The following is a 17,706-nucleotide window of genomic DNA, read 5'->3' as shown; positions in this document are numbered from 1 at the left end:
AATACAAAACGTCAACGATGTTCATCACACTGATCCGATAGATGCTGTCGTCGAACAACATGCAAGTCTCGAGAGCTGAGCGCCTCAAACCGTTTCAAAGCGAAGGTCACATTCCGTTGCGGAGGGTGGCGTGTTGTACTAGCACCATGCAGGCAAGCTTGAAGCTACTTACGAACCCACTCCCATCAGCGAGTGACTTGCTCCTGAACGTTGAACTCTACGGTACCCGTGGCGACTATACCACAAGTAAGGTGCTGTCGATCCTAGTGAATATGGTGACCATAACGGTGCTAGCACCGCCATGACGGGCGTCCATTTGACTTGGGATTTCGAGGCCTGATGGGTCTGCGCAACCTCTAACTTGGCTTCCTTATACTTCCTGCTCTCATTCCCTATTTGCGTCATTTTCTACCATCGACCAGAAATGACAGGAACCGTCCCGACCAACCTCGATATCTCGGACACCAAGGTAACAGACTGGAAATACGTTGCCGAAGGCGGCGCCACCATCGTCTTTGCCTACATTGGACCTCTGCACCCATTCTTCACTGGAACAGTCCTTCGTCTCCGAAAGATCAAGCATCATAAATCCCATCCCAATGATCCTGAGAAACCAACTGTATCTCCGAGTTCGTTTCATGGGAGAGGTGAAGAGGGAATAGGGGCAGAGGGAGAGGGAGCTGGAGCGCAGCATGCAGAAGACGAAGAGCCGGATGATCCAATGATTGCATTCCAGGAGCAAGTTATCGGAAGGCTTATACCTGAGCAGTTCTTGGTAAACCTCAGAGTCGTGAAGTTGGATCGAGAGTGGTTAACAGGGTTTGCCGACTATCATGATGGACCAGGAATCGAAGAATCCGGTGAGGAAGGCGGAGGAGGTGCACGTCCCGCATCGAGGAAGAACGTCGACGGTATTGATGTAGGCAGGCAGAAGGGTGTGTTGGCGGATAATTTGGTTGGTGGAGAGGGGATGTGCACGATTGAGATCAAGGTGAGCTCTCTGTTGCGTTCCGCCTCGTAGTCAACCTGCCGAGTCTCGTTTCGGAACCAGTTTCTTGTTTCTGATGGACTCAATATTCTGGAGGAATGCGATCTTGGCCACTTGAACTTGGGCAAGAGAGTGCTATGTGGCCCGGTACTTTTCTATTTGAATGGACATTATTTCTCTTTTACCGGCACCTTCCAAAATCATCCCACTCGCATCGCTATATCTTCCCTTCTCTCGCTGACGCGCCATCTCTCTTTCTCTAGCCAAAATGGGGTTTCCTTCCCTCTCCGACTCACCTCTCCGATACAACTCTTCCCATCAAATCTCAAACCTGCCGCACCTGCATGCACAACTCCCTCCGCCTCTACAAGGGCCACCCCGCCGCATCCAACTTCTGTCCTCTCGACCTCTATTCCGGCGACGAAAGCCGCGCGAGGAGAGCGCTGGAGGGGTTATGGGACGATTGGATGCGGAGCGAAGGGAAGATCAATAATCTGAGGGTGTTTGCTGAGGGTAGAGTTGTCAGGCCTGGGGTGGAGGATGACATGAGAAAGTGGGCGGAAAATATGATTGGTTGGGCAGGTATGGGCTATGGTGCCAGCGGCAGGATGGACATCTGGACCATGAAGGAGCAGTTCATGAATCTTTTACTTCCCGTTATACTGGCCACACCGGTCTTCCGACTTCTCGCCACACTCCAGCGCACACTGGATCCGCTAGACCGCGAAGGCTACGTCGCCCTCCGCCAATTCGTTCAATCGACCACCTCCACTGAGGCTTCCGCCTCGCCTACTTCACCGGAGTATTCTGCTCTTCAGGCTACGGAGACCGAGCCCGATCTCAACGAATGGAGGTCATTCGTGGATGCTTACCTTTCCGCTCATGATGCGATGGATCTTCACTCGCCAACGTCGTCAATGGAGTCGCTGAGATATTATACGTTGGCGTATATGCTTTCTGCGACTTTCAAAGATTGCTCGGTCGTCGTCCGGATCCTTCCGCCCTCTCAATCAGTCTCTCTTCCTTCTTCGGCGACGCTCTCTCCACCTCTACAATCCTCGAATACCACGGAGGCCTCTGAGAAGACTATCGGTGGTAATGGGGGCATGGAGAGAATGGTGCAGGTGAAAGTGATTGATTTGGACCCGAAGACGGTGAAGAAGATCACGCAATGGGAAAGGTTGGACGAGGAGATCGTGGAGGCATATGCGAATGTGCCGGTCGATGAGCGGAAGGTTTGTCAGGACTTCATTCGGTGAGGTCTGCATGGTATAGCTTTATCCAACGATGTATTATGTTCACATTTTTGTATCTCTCATTGACTTCAGAGGCTTATTTATGAGTATCTACGAGACTTTGCAACTGATCCGTGTCCCTGTGTGCATGTGTGCGATCGTTTCCATGGGCCACAAAGTTCCAGAGCGTGCATGTGGCGGCGAGCTTGCGAATCTAAGCGCCGCTTCTAACCATCATATAGGCGCGACACCCGTTCCATGTCTTCTCCCAAACCGACTCCACCAGTACTTCACCCTCTAGTAGCATGTCTACTGCTCAAAGCGTTCAACTGGAGACGGTCCCTCGCCTTGACCCATCTAGTAATCCCATGCCAGCCGTGCGTAACTATTTCGTTATTGGCGCATTCTTCTTAGACTGCTCTCCATGACTAAACCATTTTATCACATAGTATTTCAAACCAATAGAGGACAGCTGTCCGGAGACAAAGGCTCTTCCCCAAGACTATAGACCCAACCACAAACTACTCGCAAAGAAGTCGAAAACCTATCGACCACCGGGCAAGCTCGTCTACGGCTTCGGGGTTGACTACCAGGACCTCATCGATTATGCTGCTAAACACCAACTCATACCCTCGGATGTCACGGATGTTTTCCGGAAGTACACCATCGCTGCCACCGCTGGCATCGACCACCTGCGAAAACTGTGCAGATTCTACGACATTCGGTTAGATCTGCCGGTCTCCGTGCAGTACCAGCTTGTACTCACGATGTATGACAACTACTCGATCGACGATCGCGAGCTCGAATCTGAGGAGGAAGCGGATCTTATTCGAATCCTGCAAGAGCAGTTGCCTATTTGCTGCACACAAAATCCGAGATGGTTTTTCGACCGAATGGATAGCAGGAACGGCGTTTGATGAATGCTCCGTACGGCTTTTACTCATGCGGACTCTGTGGTTCACTAAAGTATTTGCTCTTAGTCACACGGAGGACCATGCAATACCATATACTATAGAGGGGCCCATCTAGAAATGACACCCTTCCGTGACCCCTCCCGCCAGTTTTACGCTACTTAGATCTAAGATAACAACGTACATATTCAATTGCGGCGGAATTGGCCATAAAATGCTCTAAAACTTGCTCTAAATATCTCTACGGTTACTGCCAGCCATGCGAAAGGGGTTCCACAAAAAGAGGATTTCGATGCGTCCCCCTTGCAATAACTTGGTAGAGTGTGTCACGTGAGCGCGTTGCCTCTGCCTGTTACTGCGCGACGCGTCCTGGCGCGGTCCTTCCGAAACCACCTTGACCACTAACTACTATGTAGCACCATGTCTGCCGCTCAAACCACTCAACTGGAGCCTGTCCCTCGTCCTTGCCCATCCTATCCCATGCCACCTGTGCGTAGCTATCTCGTTATTGACGCGTCCTTTCTAAAATATCTCCACAACTAATCCCATTTTATCAAACAGTATTTTAAACCCATAGAGGACAGCTGTCCAAAGACAAAGAATCTTCCACAGGATTATAGAGTCGACTACAAGTTGCTACAGTCCAAAACCTATCGACCACCGGGAAGGCTCTTCTACGGGTTCGGTATCAACTACCAGGACATCATCGATTACGCTGATAAGCACCAACTCATTCCCTCGGGTGTTACGGAAATGGTGGACAGGTACAGCATTGCTAGCAACGTTGGCCTCAACCACCTGCGAATGCTTTGCAACTTCTACGACCTCCGGTTAGAATTGCCTGTCTCCGTGCACTATCAGCAAATGCTTGCATTGTACGAAAACTACACTATCGACGATCGCGAGCTCGATCCTGAGGAGGAAGCGGACGTCGTTCGAATTCTGCAGGAGCAGTTTCCTGTTTGCTGCACGCAGAATCCGACGTGGTTCCTTGACAGGATGGATGGCAGGAACGGTGCTTGATCACTGGTGCGTATGGCACTCATTCTGGCGGATCCTGTGGCTCACCAAAGTCCTTGTACTTAGACATCCGAACGACCATACCATACCGATATACGGCCAAGATTCAGCCCCCTTCAATTTCCTATTACGCCCGTTCTGTAGTGTTATGCTTTGTTTCTTGTTTTCGTGAGACGTCGACTCGCCATTGCGCCAAGATACCTGTGTATTATAGCCTACCTCCATTACTTGTGCCTTACTTCCCCAAACCGTGCGACAGATCTGGTGCATGGGTTCTTGGAGTGATCTTAGAGACAGGAGATCCAAGCGCGAGCGCCTTTCATCAGCTCGCAGGTACGCATCCGGTGGACGTCCTTGCTGCAGCGTCGATGGTCGGAGGGCTCTTCGAATTTGATCCGTACATTGTACGAGCTGTCCATCATTCTGTCCTGACATTTGCTCCCGAAATATCTGTTCCGTTCTTCACAGTCGTTCCGGTAAATAATGAGAATCGGGTTTTTGTGAGTTGTCCGTTTTGCTCAAAGGTCTCTGGGCCACACCCCTAGTGCCACCCAACGGAAACAAACAGTGCGGGGTAATATGAAATTAGTCAGATCGAGACGAACTTCAACAAGATCCGGACGCGGGGTACTAACCGAAGCCCCTGGCTCTCATCCTGTCCATCCTCAGCTCGGCATACTCGCATACAATATTGCTTGTCTCTCAGCATCACCTTTAAACCCCGTTATCTTGAACCTGAAGATGCTAGCATCACTTCGTCGGCGAACTTCTACTCACCATCGTCTGACAAGCCCAAGCCTTTCGAATCGGACACTTGGGGCTCGGATACCTAGGCGTTTCGCATCGACGTCAACTTATAATGTCCACATAGCTGGATTATACGAGGAGCAGACCGAGGTGTGTCGCAGACTCTTGCTCCGAATATACACCCTCTCATTCTTCAATATTCTGGGTTAGTTCCGAGAAGCTGTTGCTGAGTTTGCGCAGAAAGAAGTTGCTCCGCGAGCTGGTGAGATTGACAAGACGAATAACTCTCCTATGGTATGTTTCAGATTATAAGCGTGGTGTACTACTCTGTCTACTATCATGAACACCATTCACAGGATATATGGCCCAAGCTCGGCGACATGGGTCTTCTCGGTGTCACTGTATCTCCCGAGTACGGCGGACTCGGCCTGGGTTACTTCGCTCACACTCTCGCGATGGAAGAGCTCTCTCGGGCCTCAGGTTCAGTTGCTCTTTCTTACGGCGCCCACTCCAATCTCTGCGTCAACCAGATTCACAGACATGGGACGGAAGAGCAGAAGAGGAGGTATCTACCACCATTGGTGAGCGGGGAGAAGGTGGGAGCGTTGGCGATGAGTGAGCCCGGCGCGGGGAGTGATGTTGTCAGTATGAAGTTAAGGGCAGATAAGGTGGATGGTGGATGGAGGTTGAACGGGAATAAGTTCTGGTGAGTATTTATCCCTGAGCCTACGTCTCTGGTTTATGACGAGTGAGCGGCGTCTGACTGACTGCAATGTTATGTGATTCCAGGATTACTAACGGGCCTATCGCCTCGACATTGGTGGTATACGGGAAGACTTCACCGGAGAAAGGTTCTAAAGGAATTACAGCCTTTATCATCGAAAATACGTTCAAGGGCTTCTCGACACACCAGAAGTTGGACAAGGTTGGTATGCGAGGGAGCGACACCTGTGAGCTGGTATTTGAGAATTGTGAAGTTCCAGAGGGTGAGTTCTAATTTTATTAGCGACCTTCTACAGTCTAAGTCATATATTTTCAGAGAACGTGCTCGGTAAGCTCGACAAAGGCGCTGCTGTACTGATGTCTGGGCTTGATCTCGAACGCCTTGTTCTCAGCGGTGGGCCACTGGGGTATGTTCGCTTTTGAGCTCAATTTACTGTGCGACGTACTTGCTCACGACGATCTCTGGTCTCCCGTGCCCACAGTCTCATGCAAGCAGCGTTTGACTACGCTGTTGAGTATGTCCATGACCGCAAACAGTTCGATCAACCAATTGGGACGTTCCAGCTCATGCAAGGTATGTGTCTTCTCACGTCCTGTCCTACTTCATCGACTGACTCTAATTCGCCTTCTTCTGGTAATCCAAAATATCTCAAAATACTCACTCTCATAACTCCACAGCCAAGATTGCGGACATGTATACGAGCTTGAATGCTAGTCGATCGTACGTGTACGCCGTGGCGCGAGCTTGCGACAAGGGCCAGATCAGCCGACGGGTGAGTACTGAACTTCCCTATGTTTACTTGTACATACGTATATCTGCTCTCGTATCTACGTACTGACAGTTGTCATGCCTGTAGGATTGTGCTGGTGCAATACTCTACTCTACCGAGAAGGCAATCGAAGTGGCTCTCGAGGCAATGCAATGTCTAGGAGGAAATGGATACATAAATGGTGGGTACTGATCATAGCCCATAAATTTTGAAACCTAGGAGCCCTTAACCTTTTGGTATATTATAGACTATCCTATGGGGAGAATATTGCGGGACTCCAGGTTGTACGCCGTCGGTGCAGGTACTCAGGAGATCAGAAGGATGCTCATTGGGAGAGAGTTTAACCAAGAGTTTTTGCGGCAATGATGGGGCGTTTCATGTCGAGGCCTACCAGAAATACTCATACACTCTTTTTCTGGACGTCCTTGTATACCATGCATAGTATAGACTGTACCATCCTCACCGTCCCATGCTAGAACGCAGTGGCACCAATTCAAGAGCTCTCGATCATTTAGGTCAATTCAGCGTGTGGTATGTCAAAGAGTAGACCCGTTTCAATGCTCGGTTCCAGTTTTTTAGATGTGAAAGAGCTAACGAAGAGTTACTCAATAGAGCATGTTCATGGAAACTCCGTAGGAAATCCAGATGTGAAAAGATGTGCGCCACAGTGGCCCAACTCAAGAAGGTGATCAGTTTTATACTCCGCTAAGTTACAAGCCATTTACAGCCACATCGCCCTCTTCGATGCGAACTGCCAAGTGCTCAGTACATTTTCCACGCCTCCTACTGCACTCACAACTGAGCAAACCTGGACTAACCGACAGCGCGACGTTCTAGTAAGTAATATGAATGCTTGTACTCCAGCGAATAGCTCTCCTCAGAACTCCTCAGAATGATGTTAAGTACTTGTGCAAAATAGTGTTACAAATCCACCGGGAAGTACAGTATACGTAGGTGCCGACGAGTCCTTGACTGGCGTCAATATCCCTCGAGTGTGTATTGGTTCCCGATATCCGCCGCAGGCTACTAATTGGCGACATGCTATCGTTGGGTTTCTGGCGCCTACTCCAGTTCCCGGAACGCTCAGGTACTGCTAGATGGGGCTTTCCATCTGATCCTGCGACGTAGTATCGTTACGCCTCACCTCATGTGAACAGGCACACAGTCAACAGTAATGGACGAATGGTGTTGTACTTCCCGGTCGCGATTTTGTCCGACTGTCTCCTGGCGGTAACAAGGACGAATCTCGTTGTTATCCTCTATAACGTCGGTTATGGCCAGCGCTGGATATTGCTAAGCCAACTCCTTCGGCGACTTCTTGATGGTGAGTGTCTTCATTCGCCGTACCCATTCACCCGCAATAGTTGACAAATTCAATGTGTGTGTGCTCCCTGTTCTCAGAGAATCTGCGTGCAAAAGTTACTGGTGAGGTTGTCTACTTCATGCCTCGAGCTACAGACACAATGGCAGACTGAATCGTCTCTATCATTTTTAGGATGCAATTCTGGACATGCGTTGCCTCACCCGCAGTGACAAGTCTTGCCTTCTCTGTTCTTCCATTGTGCGACTGCCGGCTCACGTCTTCCTCCGTGCTTACTCGGAAATCTAACTCATCACGGGTCGAGCACTTATAACTGCTCGGGGCCGCTGAAGATTTCTGTGATGGGCGTGGTCTTGAGAATGTAAGCTCCAACATATTTTTACACTTCTCACTTCTGTGAACTTGAAGCCATTCTCCAATGTGATAGGGTCAGGAGACGAAAACTTCCGCTCAGCGATTGGTCCAGGCTATACTTCGGCAAACAAATAACCCCAGTACGATACGTCTAGCCTATGGTGAAGCAGCCTGGTATGGTCTCTGGCGAGAGAAAATAACAACCGAATACTTCAGACAGCGCTTACACGTTCAGAGTAACCAGTTTTTTCATGCTCTGCCCGCGGAACTACAGGCTCTCAGCGCCAGTGAAGTCAAGACCAATCGAGGAGATCGGCAGTAACAGAAAGGATTTTCTCGACACGCACAGATTTGTTATCGATGTATGTGCCGAACGGAAAGCATCGATAGTTTACTCGGACGAGTCAATCGTTCGGAGGTGGCTGCGCGCTACCAGTTCTGAAGGGGAACAGCTATGAATAACCACAAGTGTATCTAATTTGGGAACACTGGTACGTGGTTGTCTGGTGAAACATACTAGTAAGTTACTATGAATAGCTTCTTAGCCGCTTTCACGATAACTTAGTGCTCCTCCTTGTAGTGTCCACTACAGAAAACACCCGACTCGCAACGAACTCCTATCGAGCAGCTCCCGAGTGGCGCTGCGCTGGTCTAGGAGACATTCGGACGATGTGGTAATTCATGAAAATTGTAGGGGTTTGTTTCGCTAAGACTCTGATGGTCCAGCAGTCTCCCGGGACATCTCGGGATTTCCTTGGGCTTTGTTCAAGAACCCTGATCACATTATGGTAATTAAAGGTATCGTAGCGCTGGGGGTGGAGCGGGCTCTGTCTCCCGACTTCAACCCAATGACTGTAGTAGTTGGGCCTAATTGTTCGGTGTTCGTTCTCCTCCGTAGCACCTACTTGTGACATAGTCACGAATGAACCACCCAGCAACGCCGGCTTGGACCGTGTACCATTATTTCGCCTAAAATCCAGTTCCATAGCCCCTGGACGTATAAAAGTCAGCATCGGATTCTCAGAATTTTACTTCAGTCACCCCACTCCCTCCTCTACGATGTTGACCCTCTCCCACCAGCTCTTCTGCGTCGTCTCCCTCGCCATAGGAGCTTATACTGCCCCGGCAGCTACTTCGTCGGACGCGTCGCTCTCCATCTCCGTCGAATCTTCCTCGACGGAGACCGCTAGTGCGTCGGCTGCTGCAGAAAGTCCTAGTACCACAGTGTCTCTTGCACCTACGGCCCCTAATGGGCCTCTGTACACGCCTGGGGCAGACATCCAACCAGAGCCTATCAGGGGAACTCTCGGTGGTACTATCCTAGGGCCACAGAACGCAAGTTTTTTGAATCGTCGATCTTATTGTTTATTCATTATGAATTTATCTCTAGATTGCTATCGACCAGCAGAATCCCGACATGCTTGCGCCTCCTACGACCGATCATGGGGACGTGTAAGTGGTGAATCGTCATGAATATATCAGGACCTCACTAACATCCGAGTATTCAGGCCGAACGCCAAATGGCCATTTAGTCTCAGTCACAATCGACTCCAAACTGGAGGATGGGCTCGACAGCAGAACAGTAAGGTCTACATTCTCGGTACCGTCGTATCAACTCTGACACATATACTTTCTACAGTTGAAGTAATGCCTATCGCAACTCGTGAGTCTTGACTCTTGAATAGCTCTCAAGACTCTGCATGATCTCATATCACCATGTGTAGAGATGGCCGGCGTGGATATGCGATTGGAACCAGGCGCAATTCGGTATGGTATCTGAGTCCATTTAGATGACAGCCACTGAACAACTTGTTCTTTCTCGCAGAGAGTTGCACTGGCACACAAGCTCTGAGGTGAGTCCGTTAGCTGACACATTAGAATGAGATATTGTGTTGCTACAATTTTTGTGTACTAGTGGGCTTATGTCCTCAAGGTTCGCCGCTGTCCCCATCTTTCTTCTTACCCATATATTAAATGATACAAGCCAGGGATCCACCCAAGTCACCGCGGTAGATCAAAATGGCAAGAACTTTCTGGCCACGGTGGTAAATAAAGATTCCTCGAGCCAGGCGTCCTCCTGTAGATCTGATGAATAATGTATCATTTGCAGGAACCTGGAGACCTTTGGTACTTCCCACCCGGTATCCCGCACTCTCTCCAGGCCACGAACGAGTCGACCGAAGGCAGCGAGTTTTTGCTGGTATTCGATGATGGTGCCTTCAGGCAAGGCATCACTTCGTCATTTGTTTGAGATGTGATACTGATCAGAATACATGGGTATATGATAATTAGTGAAGACGACACCTTTTTAGTACGCACCAAGTCACCCAATTCCCAACAGTTCTCGTCCTCACCTTTCCCTTTTTTTAGCTTACCGACTGGTTAGCTCATGTCCCGAAAGAGGTCATAGCCAAGAACTTTCAGCTCGATATTTCCGACTTCAATTCCCTGCCAGGCGAAGAACTGTACATCTTCCCAGCAGGTACGAGCACTTTCTCCCCCTTGAATACCGTTTTCTGACTTTGGACCTTGTAGAGCCTCCTTCCCCCGATGCAGTAGCGCCTTCGGACCCGTTGGGCCAAGTACCTCAAGCCTTTTCCTTCGCCATGTCTAAGATGAATGCTACGCAGCTGAGCGGTGGGACCGTCAAGATCGTGGACTCTACAGTCTTCTCCGTTTCAACTACCATTGCCGCCGCGGATGTTACAGTCGAACCCGGCGCCATGCGGGAGCTGCACGTAAGGACTCGTATATTACTTTCCCCGAGTGCAGAGATGATTTATATTTTGTACAGTGGCACCCCACGCAGGACGAGTGGTCATTCTTCATGTGAGCTGCCATCTTCTTCGGCGTCCTCCTTTGACTCAAATTTTCTACTATAGCGAGGGCACTGGACGTATGACCATCTTCGCATCCGACAGCAACGCTCAAACCTTCGACTACGAGGTGAGTGGCGAGACCCCTGGAATCTTGTCGCTCTGCTCTCTTATGCTTTGGTTCATGCACAGGCCGGGGATATTGGCTACGTGCCGGCTACATATGGTGAGCACCTTTCGCAGTACTAGGTTTCACAGTTACCATCATGAGCTTATGCTTCATGCTCTGCTCAGGCCACTACGTGGAGAACGTCGGGAACACTACTCTCCATTATTTGGAAATATTCAAGACTGGTATGACGCTCCCCGCTTCCTTGAAAAACAATAATATGCTGACAGTGGCCATTCGATAGATCGCTTCCAGGACGTTAGTCTCGCCCAGGTGAGCCCTAGCATCATCATTAATATCCTGACATGAATCGCAATAGCTGACCAGAACTCTATATAGTGGTTGGCACTTACACCTCCGGCTCTAGTCAAGGCTCACCTTGGGCTGTCGGACGAGGTCATCGCGCAGTTCAACAAGACCAAGCAGGTCGTCGTCGGGCCTCGCCACTGAGGATTGGGACTCGCCGTCTTGTTCACTGGTGCTTCACGCGAGGATGACGTGAACGGTGAGGCTTGTGACCTCAGACGCGAAGCATAGAATATTTCTGTTTAGACCATTCAAGTTCCTTCGTCATGTTGCAGATCTTTACTTTTATGCCATTTGATGTCCCTCACATGAAGTGAGAAATGTCGATTGTGTAAGAAGAACTTGACGGTTGACGGTTATGGAACTTTTGAGAAAGTAGAACGGTCGTTGCGGGGAGAGATGCGTGGAAAGATGGGTTCGAGACTGAGGACAAGGCGTTCAACTTCTGAATATATCGACATCTCTAAGAATAGCTCAGGCCCTTGAATGGCAGCACGATTCCCTTAGAAAGTGGCCCGGGACCGGAAAGCCATCGCGCGGTGTTCAAGAGCACTAGCATGTGCCCGTGCGTCCGCACGGCTGCTTGACAATGACAATATTTTGATAGATAACGAAATGTCTGAGTGTGATAATTTTACGCTACCACAAACCATCGAGTACTGTGACCCGAAGGTTTTTGGCTCCCGTGCTCAAAGTAATGCACAGTTGTTTTATGCGCCACGAAATGTTAAGCACTTTGGCCCGAAGGTATTTTAATGGTTTGGCCCCCGTGCACCGTTGACAGAGATGCATTTGGCTCCCGTGCTTGAAGCTGTTTGACTCTTATGCTCGAAGGTTTTTGTCCCCATACTCAGGGATGTTTGACTCCCCGTCTTTCATCTGCAGTATGTACAGAGACTTGAATTATTTTGAGGCCCGAGTCTCGGAGCCACACTGGAGGCACAGCAATGTTCGCCACACAGTTACTTGTTTATACCGCCACGTTTCGGCCACGTGGTTTGTCTCCACGTGGTTTGTCTCGAGACAACTGCCTCCACATCAAGTATTAGATTTACGAGACATACCGTAAGTATAAGCAGTGAAGCAACTTTGATTGCAAATATTTCAGAATCGACTTGTGCTACATATGTAACTCGTATACTACTCCAGACCCAGTAAACACAGTTTTCCCTACTTTAAACAACAGACTACGTACCACCCTTCTTCTTGACCACGTTAATCACATAAAGACACAGGGGAGGTAAGGGGAGGGGAGAGAGCAGAGCAGAGGGCAAGAGACGTAAGACGTGAGTCGTGACAACGTACGAGAAAGAGATGGAAATCATTATGGATACAGTAGCCAGAGGCGGACGAGCGAGACGAGACGAGAAAGGAGCCGAGAAGAGCCGAGGAGAAGAGAAGTAGGAAAAGTGAAGACGAAACATCATAAGGTATAGTAAGCAAAACAGAAGAGATCCGAAAGAAAGACCAAGCACAGAACGAAGTCAATGTCCGGGTCTTCGAATGATTAGAGTGGCTGTCATGCCGTTTGAAAGTGGGATGAAAAAGACGTAGACCGTAACAGGGGGAAGAAACGGAACAACGGCAATATGTCGAACTAATAAAAACTTGCGTAAGATGAGGACAACGATGAAGACACAAAAGACGCCAATTAGACCAATAGACAATGCAAGACGTATACTGTACCTATATCCATACCTGGACCCATACCGGCGAGTCGCGACGCACCACATATTTTCGGTGGTCAACCCCCGAGCTTCACCTGACTATCAGATCCACGATATCAGATATCGTAAACCTGATAATCATACAACAGCTTATCCCCCCAAAAGTCAACCGTACAAGCCCCCGCGTCCGCCGTGCTCCCATTCCCGCCGAGCAAAAGCGCAGGGATATCGGTCGTCGTCGCGGGCGCCCAGGTGGCGTAGGAGCCGGAGGTGGGATTGGGGTTGCCCGTGTTGAGGAAGGCTTTGTAGCGCGCTTGCATCTCTGTGATGAGCGCGGACTGTGCGGATGTCGGGGACGTGACGGTGCCGAACTACAGTCCCAGAAGAATAATCAGCATACCAAGAATTTAAATACGGCAGGAAGACTCAGAATGAGAGGAAATGGGGGAAACATACCACGATCTCGATGTCGTCCTGATGACACACCACACCGTCCTCCGTACAGAAGCTCACGTCCTCATTCCCGGGATACGTTGCGCCGACGACATAAACGCCCACATACGCACTCGCCCCATTGCCCACCCAATTCCTCGCCATCGTCCAAGTCGCGCACCTCCATATCTGATCCGTGCCCAACGTCTGCAACGTGCTCCTCGCGTCCGCTTGCTGCCCATCCGCCAGCACCGGGACCGTATACTCGCTCGCACTGAGAACCGTGTCCGTCCTGCTCGTGAACGTGCCCTCGACGACTAAATCGTACGTCGACGCGGTCATGCTGTCGTCAAAGCTGCCGTAGATGGTGAGACCGGCTTCGTCGAGGACAGTGGTGAGGAGGATGGGCTTGGAGACGGAGGGAAAGGTGGCGGTTAGGTCGAGGGGGGTGGTTATCAGCGTTCCATCGTGCACGGGACGCATGGGTTCGGAGGCGGTGGCGGATTCGTCGAGGTTGACGGCTTCGGAGAAGAGGGAGCCGGAGGCGCTGAGGATGTCGGAGGTGGAGAGGGAAGAGAGGCAGGATGTGTCGGTGCTGGAGCAGTTGAGTTGGGAGTTGAAGTAGCTTTGGAGCGTCGTTTGTGTGCTCGTGGACAGGAAACCGTAGTCCTGTGGCGAGATGTTAACAAGTGTGATATTGAGCAGTGTAGCACCGGATAGGGGCTTACCATGGGATCAGATTGGAGGATAGCCGACTGGAACAGGGAGTCGGCTGAGGGGGTCGCGAGGAGAGCCCTGACCATGTTCGCTCCGCTGCTCTGACCGGCAGCCGTGATCTTGGATGCAGAGCCTCCAAAGCTAGGAACGACCGTCTGGAGGAATTTCAACGCGTTTATGACGTCCCCGAGGGCCATATTGGTGCTTCCATCAGGTGCGTTCCATCCGAACTGCGGACAAGAGAATACGAAGCAACATCGAAGTCGTGATATCAGCACCAGCAACGACTTCTTCCGAAGACAAAAAACAAGAAGACATCAGAAATGTAAGAGAACGAGACGTACCGCTCCGAGACGATACTGAATGACCGCGACAATTGAACCCGTTGCCGCAGCGAGATTGGAGCCGTCGATACCAGCCTGCGTAGCAGATCCCTGGATGAAAGAGCCTCCGTGGATCCTGCACACAATTGTGCATGAGACCCTAGAATGAATAGGATGGAGACGGCTGTACGTACCACATGAAGGTCGGTACATCGCCCCCGGAGCTCAATACCGACGAGGGAACGTAGAGGAGCATGGACAAGCAATCCTCCGAGTAATCAGACGCATCCACGCCCGACTGGGGGCAAACCAATGGTGAAGCCGACGCGTCCGTCGAGTTATTGCTGTATCAAACGTGAATAAATCGCAGGCAACCAGAAAATATGGAGTTCACGTACGGAAGCTCCCAAGTCGTCACGACGGACGAATCCTGCCACCTCTCCGCCGAAGCGTACTTGACGGCAAACCTAACAGCAGACGAGGACACCGTGCCGGTCGCGGTACCGAGTGGAGTCGTGACGGTCGTTCCGGACGAACTCGAGCTGCTCGTCGCGCGCGTACAAAGCTTGGTGTACCTTTCGACAAGAGGAAATAGACAGAGAAAGTCCAAGCCTTCAGAGACCGTCGGTAGGGACAAGATATCTGTCTTCTTGCTACTGCTGCTGCTACCACCAGTATTCCCATATTTGTGTACGGGTGATGCGACCGTGGCCGAGAGGAGCAGGAGAGCAGCGAAACAAGGTGTTAGGGCGACCATGACGAAGTACGGAATCCGTGCTGGTTGACCAGATGACAGTGTCTTCTCGGGTGCTGGGGCTGAGTCTTCTAATGGAGCGCGTGCTGAACACTTTATATCGGACTGGAAGGAGTGGCGGCGGCAGTCTCGTGCCTGCGAGAGTCTGGAAGAGGAGCGAGAATAGGACAGGTGAGGAGAGAAGATGCGGCGATAGCCAGCCTCATTACGAGCTCAAGTAGCCTCCATCAACAAGTCTGCACGCGTTCGCCACTCGGAGCAACAATGGCATCCGCCAGAAACGGTGAGCGCTCTCACGCTCCCTCTCCTTTGTTCCCCAAACGGCAACCCGCACAGGAACAGTTCCTCCTTTCCGCTAAGCCTTTTCCGTCAATATGTTCAACTTCCACACTCCAGGGCCCCCACAGCTCGTTTTATCTTGACAGCGTGTTCGTCCTGTGGGTCCGCGGCGGGGGCGAGGCACGTGAAGGCACGCACCGTGCATCGTGCTCGTTCCTGCAGCTCTCCCAAAGCTGCCACATTCGAGAGGCACGCAGAGTCGGGTGGAATCTTTCGCGGTGAAACGCTGCGGTGAGTGGCAAAAGAGCGTCCGTCGGTCTCGGACGGCGGATGTAATTTCCATTTTTATTGCGCTCAATGAAAACCAAAATTACTTCCGCTCTTACAGCGGTTTGCAGAATCGTAGTCGCACCCAGATTTCTCGCAGAGAAGTTTGTGCTCCACTCGGAGCTGTCTCCGGCCATTCCGACGGGCCACTCTACACGGGGCCACAGTGCTCGTCCTCGAGCCAGCCTCGATGCTGCCACTTAAATATTGGGTTTTAGGACTGTGAGTGTGTCAACAACACACTAGAATCACTTGTACAATTTTTGAGATGTAGATATCTCGAAACATTGCTTTACAGTGGAGGGTGGCCCGCCGCCAGAGGACGGTGGTCGTGGCGCTCACAACCTGTTATGGGAGTCGGTTGCGTCAGAAGAAGCCGCAAGCGCCATCGCAGAAAAAAGCGACTGCGACTACGATTCTGCAAATTGCTGTAACTCCTTCTGTCGCTCTTCCCCTCCTCCGAAGCCCCGTTGTCTATGCGTTATGCACTAATCCGAGTGTTCTATAAAATGGTATATAAATAGTAGAGATTATCTTCAGCCAGTGGTACCAGGCCATCACGATTTTAGCCAAATGAAAAAGCAAATCATGCCGATAGAGAACTTTCAATCAATCATCACTCCTGACATACCCCTCCCAGAAGCATCTCACAGTCCAACATACCCATATGAAGCATTATTTATGACTATACCCTCTCACCTTCAGAGGCACATAGGCTTCTCGTACTTATGCAATTATAGCCCCTGAGGACGAGGCACACGGGTGAACGTTTTGAAAGTCTGAAGGCCCGAGCATCGCCAGAACTGTCCGACAAACATCTTTGTTGAGTTCACAGTCGTGAGGAGCCACCACGTCCAGGGCGACAAACATCAAGCGTCAACTTGGACATGGCCAAGGATGCTTTAATTCAGGCATAAGGAGTCGATGGTTACCTAAGAGCTGGGGCCATGTCGTCGATCCTTACAACCAGCTTGCTAAAAGGAGAAGACAGCAGTTGGTCGTAATGTACCAGTTTTCAGGTCCCAGCACCTACCTCAGGCCCTCGGATTTCCCCATGGCTTTTGTGAAAGCAATCCCTAGGATGCGGGAAAACCTCAGGAGCACACGAACAAGACCAGATGTGTAGGTCGACATGGTGACTCCGAGTCTTAAGCTTAACTTTGACTTCGAAGCCTAAGTTAGAGAAGTTATTCGAGGGAAAGATGAAATCACGATGAATGCGACGGGCGCTCCACAAATGGCCATTTCCTCACCCTGGGGTTGTTTGTTAGTGAATGGTAGAACAAACAAGGCTGAATGAGCGGTATGTCACACCACAGGAACGGGAGTTGAGGTACTTACCACAGCCCCTATGTCTCGGAAACTCATGTTTTTACCAGGCGTACGCCGAAGCTTTACCGCCAGCGAGAGTTGATGGGAGACGCTCCTCGAGGTCGCCACTGAACTTCTCAGGTATTAGCATCCAGAAAGACACACAAGAGCGCCCTCGGGGACATCATGATCGTCCAACTCGCCACCGTATTCGGCTATGTTTACAGTCTTGTACTCCCAGCCATCGACGTCGACGCTGGAATTCATGGGTACCTGCATCTGCTTCCACGCCCGAAGACTCCGAGAGACGATCAACTGGTATTGATGTCCCGTTTCAGGGAGTGATTGTTCTGTTATTGGTGGCGGAAAGAAATGATATATCGAGGAAAGAAAGATGTCATATCTGCCATCGTAGCTCTAAAATATCAGTGGCGTGGTGGCACAGCGTCAGTGGCATGTGTATATGTGACATTGGATGTCCAAAGTTGATGTCCAATCTGTTCGGGCGGCTGCCGAGACGTCTACGAGTATGTCCA

The 17,706-nt window shown here is 50.6% G+C and overlaps 7 protein-coding genes across 7 annotated transcripts; 4 read left to right on the top strand and 3 right to left on the bottom strand.

Moving 5' to 3' along the window:
• Positions 1–375: 375 nt before the first annotated feature.
• On the top strand, positions 376–2,698 carry STEHIDRAFT_74060 (uncharacterized protein). Its single transcript, XM_007300505.1, has 3 exons — positions 376–991; positions 1,252–2,600; positions 2,673–2,698. Exons 1-2 carry the CDS (start codon positions 425–427, stop codon positions 2,245–2,247), a joined length of 1,563 nt encoding a protein of 520 aa, XP_007300567.1. The 5' UTR covers positions 376–424; the 3' UTR covers positions 2,248–2,600; positions 2,673–2,698.
• Positions 2,699–3,886: 1,188 nt separating this feature from the next.
• On the top strand, positions 3,887–4,377 carry STEHIDRAFT_145024 (uncharacterized protein; the record flags this gene model as incomplete). The annotated part of the gene is made up of 2 exons (XM_007300851.1): positions 3,887–4,163; positions 4,221–4,377. A coding segment is annotated over one exon (271 nt), but the record flags the coding sequence as incomplete, so codon positions are not given.
• Positions 4,378–4,848: 471 nt separating this feature from the next.
• Positions 4,849–6,892, top strand: STEHIDRAFT_92269 (acyl-CoA dehydrogenase NM domain-like protein). Its single transcript, XM_007300850.1, has 9 exons — positions 4,849–5,051; positions 5,112–5,195; positions 5,258–5,607; positions 5,691–5,887; positions 5,941–6,031; positions 6,107–6,198; positions 6,303–6,397; positions 6,482–6,575; positions 6,642–6,892. Exons 1-9 carry the CDS (start codon positions 4,896–4,898, stop codon positions 6,758–6,760), a joined length of 1,278 nt encoding a protein of 425 aa, XP_007300912.1. The 5' UTR covers positions 4,849–4,895; the 3' UTR covers positions 6,761–6,892.
• Positions 6,893–7,197: 305 nt separating this feature from the next.
• STEHIDRAFT_118894 (uncharacterized protein) lies at positions 7,198–9,036 on the bottom strand. Its single transcript, XM_007300849.1, has 7 exons — positions 8,650–9,036; positions 8,143–8,588; positions 7,890–8,076; positions 7,796–7,819; positions 7,466–7,718; positions 7,286–7,386; positions 7,198–7,230 (listed from the first exon to the last, which is right to left on the bottom strand). The coding sequence occupies exon 1, from the start codon at positions 8,981–8,983 to the stop codon at positions 8,687–8,689; it is 297 nt and encodes a 98-aa protein (XP_007300911.1). The 5' UTR covers positions 8,984–9,036; the 3' UTR covers positions 7,198–7,230; positions 7,286–7,386; positions 7,466–7,718; positions 7,796–7,819; positions 7,890–8,076; positions 8,143–8,588; positions 8,650–8,686.
• A 92-nt stretch (positions 9,037–9,128) lies between these two features.
• Positions 9,129–11,664, top strand: STEHIDRAFT_145022 (oxalate decarboxylase; the record flags this gene model as incomplete). The annotated part of the gene is made up of 18 exons (XM_007300848.1): positions 9,129–9,404; positions 9,460–9,521; positions 9,578–9,651; positions 9,709–9,732; positions 9,794–9,836; positions 9,895–9,922; positions 9,985–10,002; positions 10,058–10,114; positions 10,180–10,292; positions 10,362–10,380; positions 10,440–10,551; positions 10,605–10,807; positions 10,864–10,898; positions 10,952–11,015; positions 11,078–11,111; positions 11,180–11,239; positions 11,299–11,327; positions 11,394–11,664. 18 exons carry the CDS (start codon positions 9,129–9,131, stop codon positions 11,502–11,504), a joined length of 1,362 nt encoding a protein of 453 aa, XP_007300910.1. The 3' UTR covers positions 11,505–11,664.
• An 873-nt stretch (positions 11,665–12,537) lies between these two features.
• STEHIDRAFT_92266 (alpha/beta-hydrolase) lies at positions 12,538–15,385 on the bottom strand. Its single transcript, XM_007300847.1, has 6 exons — positions 14,898–15,385; positions 14,694–14,843; positions 14,521–14,635; positions 14,188–14,406; positions 13,484–14,128; positions 12,538–13,398 (listed from the first exon to the last, which is right to left on the bottom strand). The coding sequence occupies exons 1-6, from the start codon at positions 15,254–15,256 to the stop codon at positions 13,144–13,146; spliced, it is 1,743 nt and encodes a 580-aa protein (XP_007300909.1). The 5' UTR covers positions 15,257–15,385; the 3' UTR covers positions 12,538–13,143.
• Positions 15,386–16,787: 1,402 nt separating this feature from the next.
• On the bottom strand, positions 16,788–17,437 carry STEHIDRAFT_108448 (uncharacterized protein; the record flags this gene model as incomplete). The annotated part of the gene is made up of 4 exons (XM_007300846.1): positions 16,788–16,833; positions 16,893–17,032; positions 17,201–17,251; positions 17,336–17,437. The coding sequence occupies 4 exons, from the start codon at positions 17,435–17,437 to the stop codon at positions 16,788–16,790; spliced, it is 339 nt and encodes a 112-aa protein (XP_007300908.1).
• Positions 17,438–17,706: the final 269 nt, after the last annotated feature.

This window comes from Stereum hirsutum (genome assembly GCF_000264905.1).
Source record: "Stereum hirsutum FP-91666 SS1 unplaced genomic scaffold STEHIscaffold_3, whole genome shotgun sequence".
NCBI lineage: Eukaryota > Fungi > Basidiomycota > Agaricomycetes > Russulales > Stereaceae > Stereum > Stereum hirsutum.
Note: the sequence above shows the minus strand (reverse complement) of the source record. Positions and strands in the feature narration are given on the sequence as shown.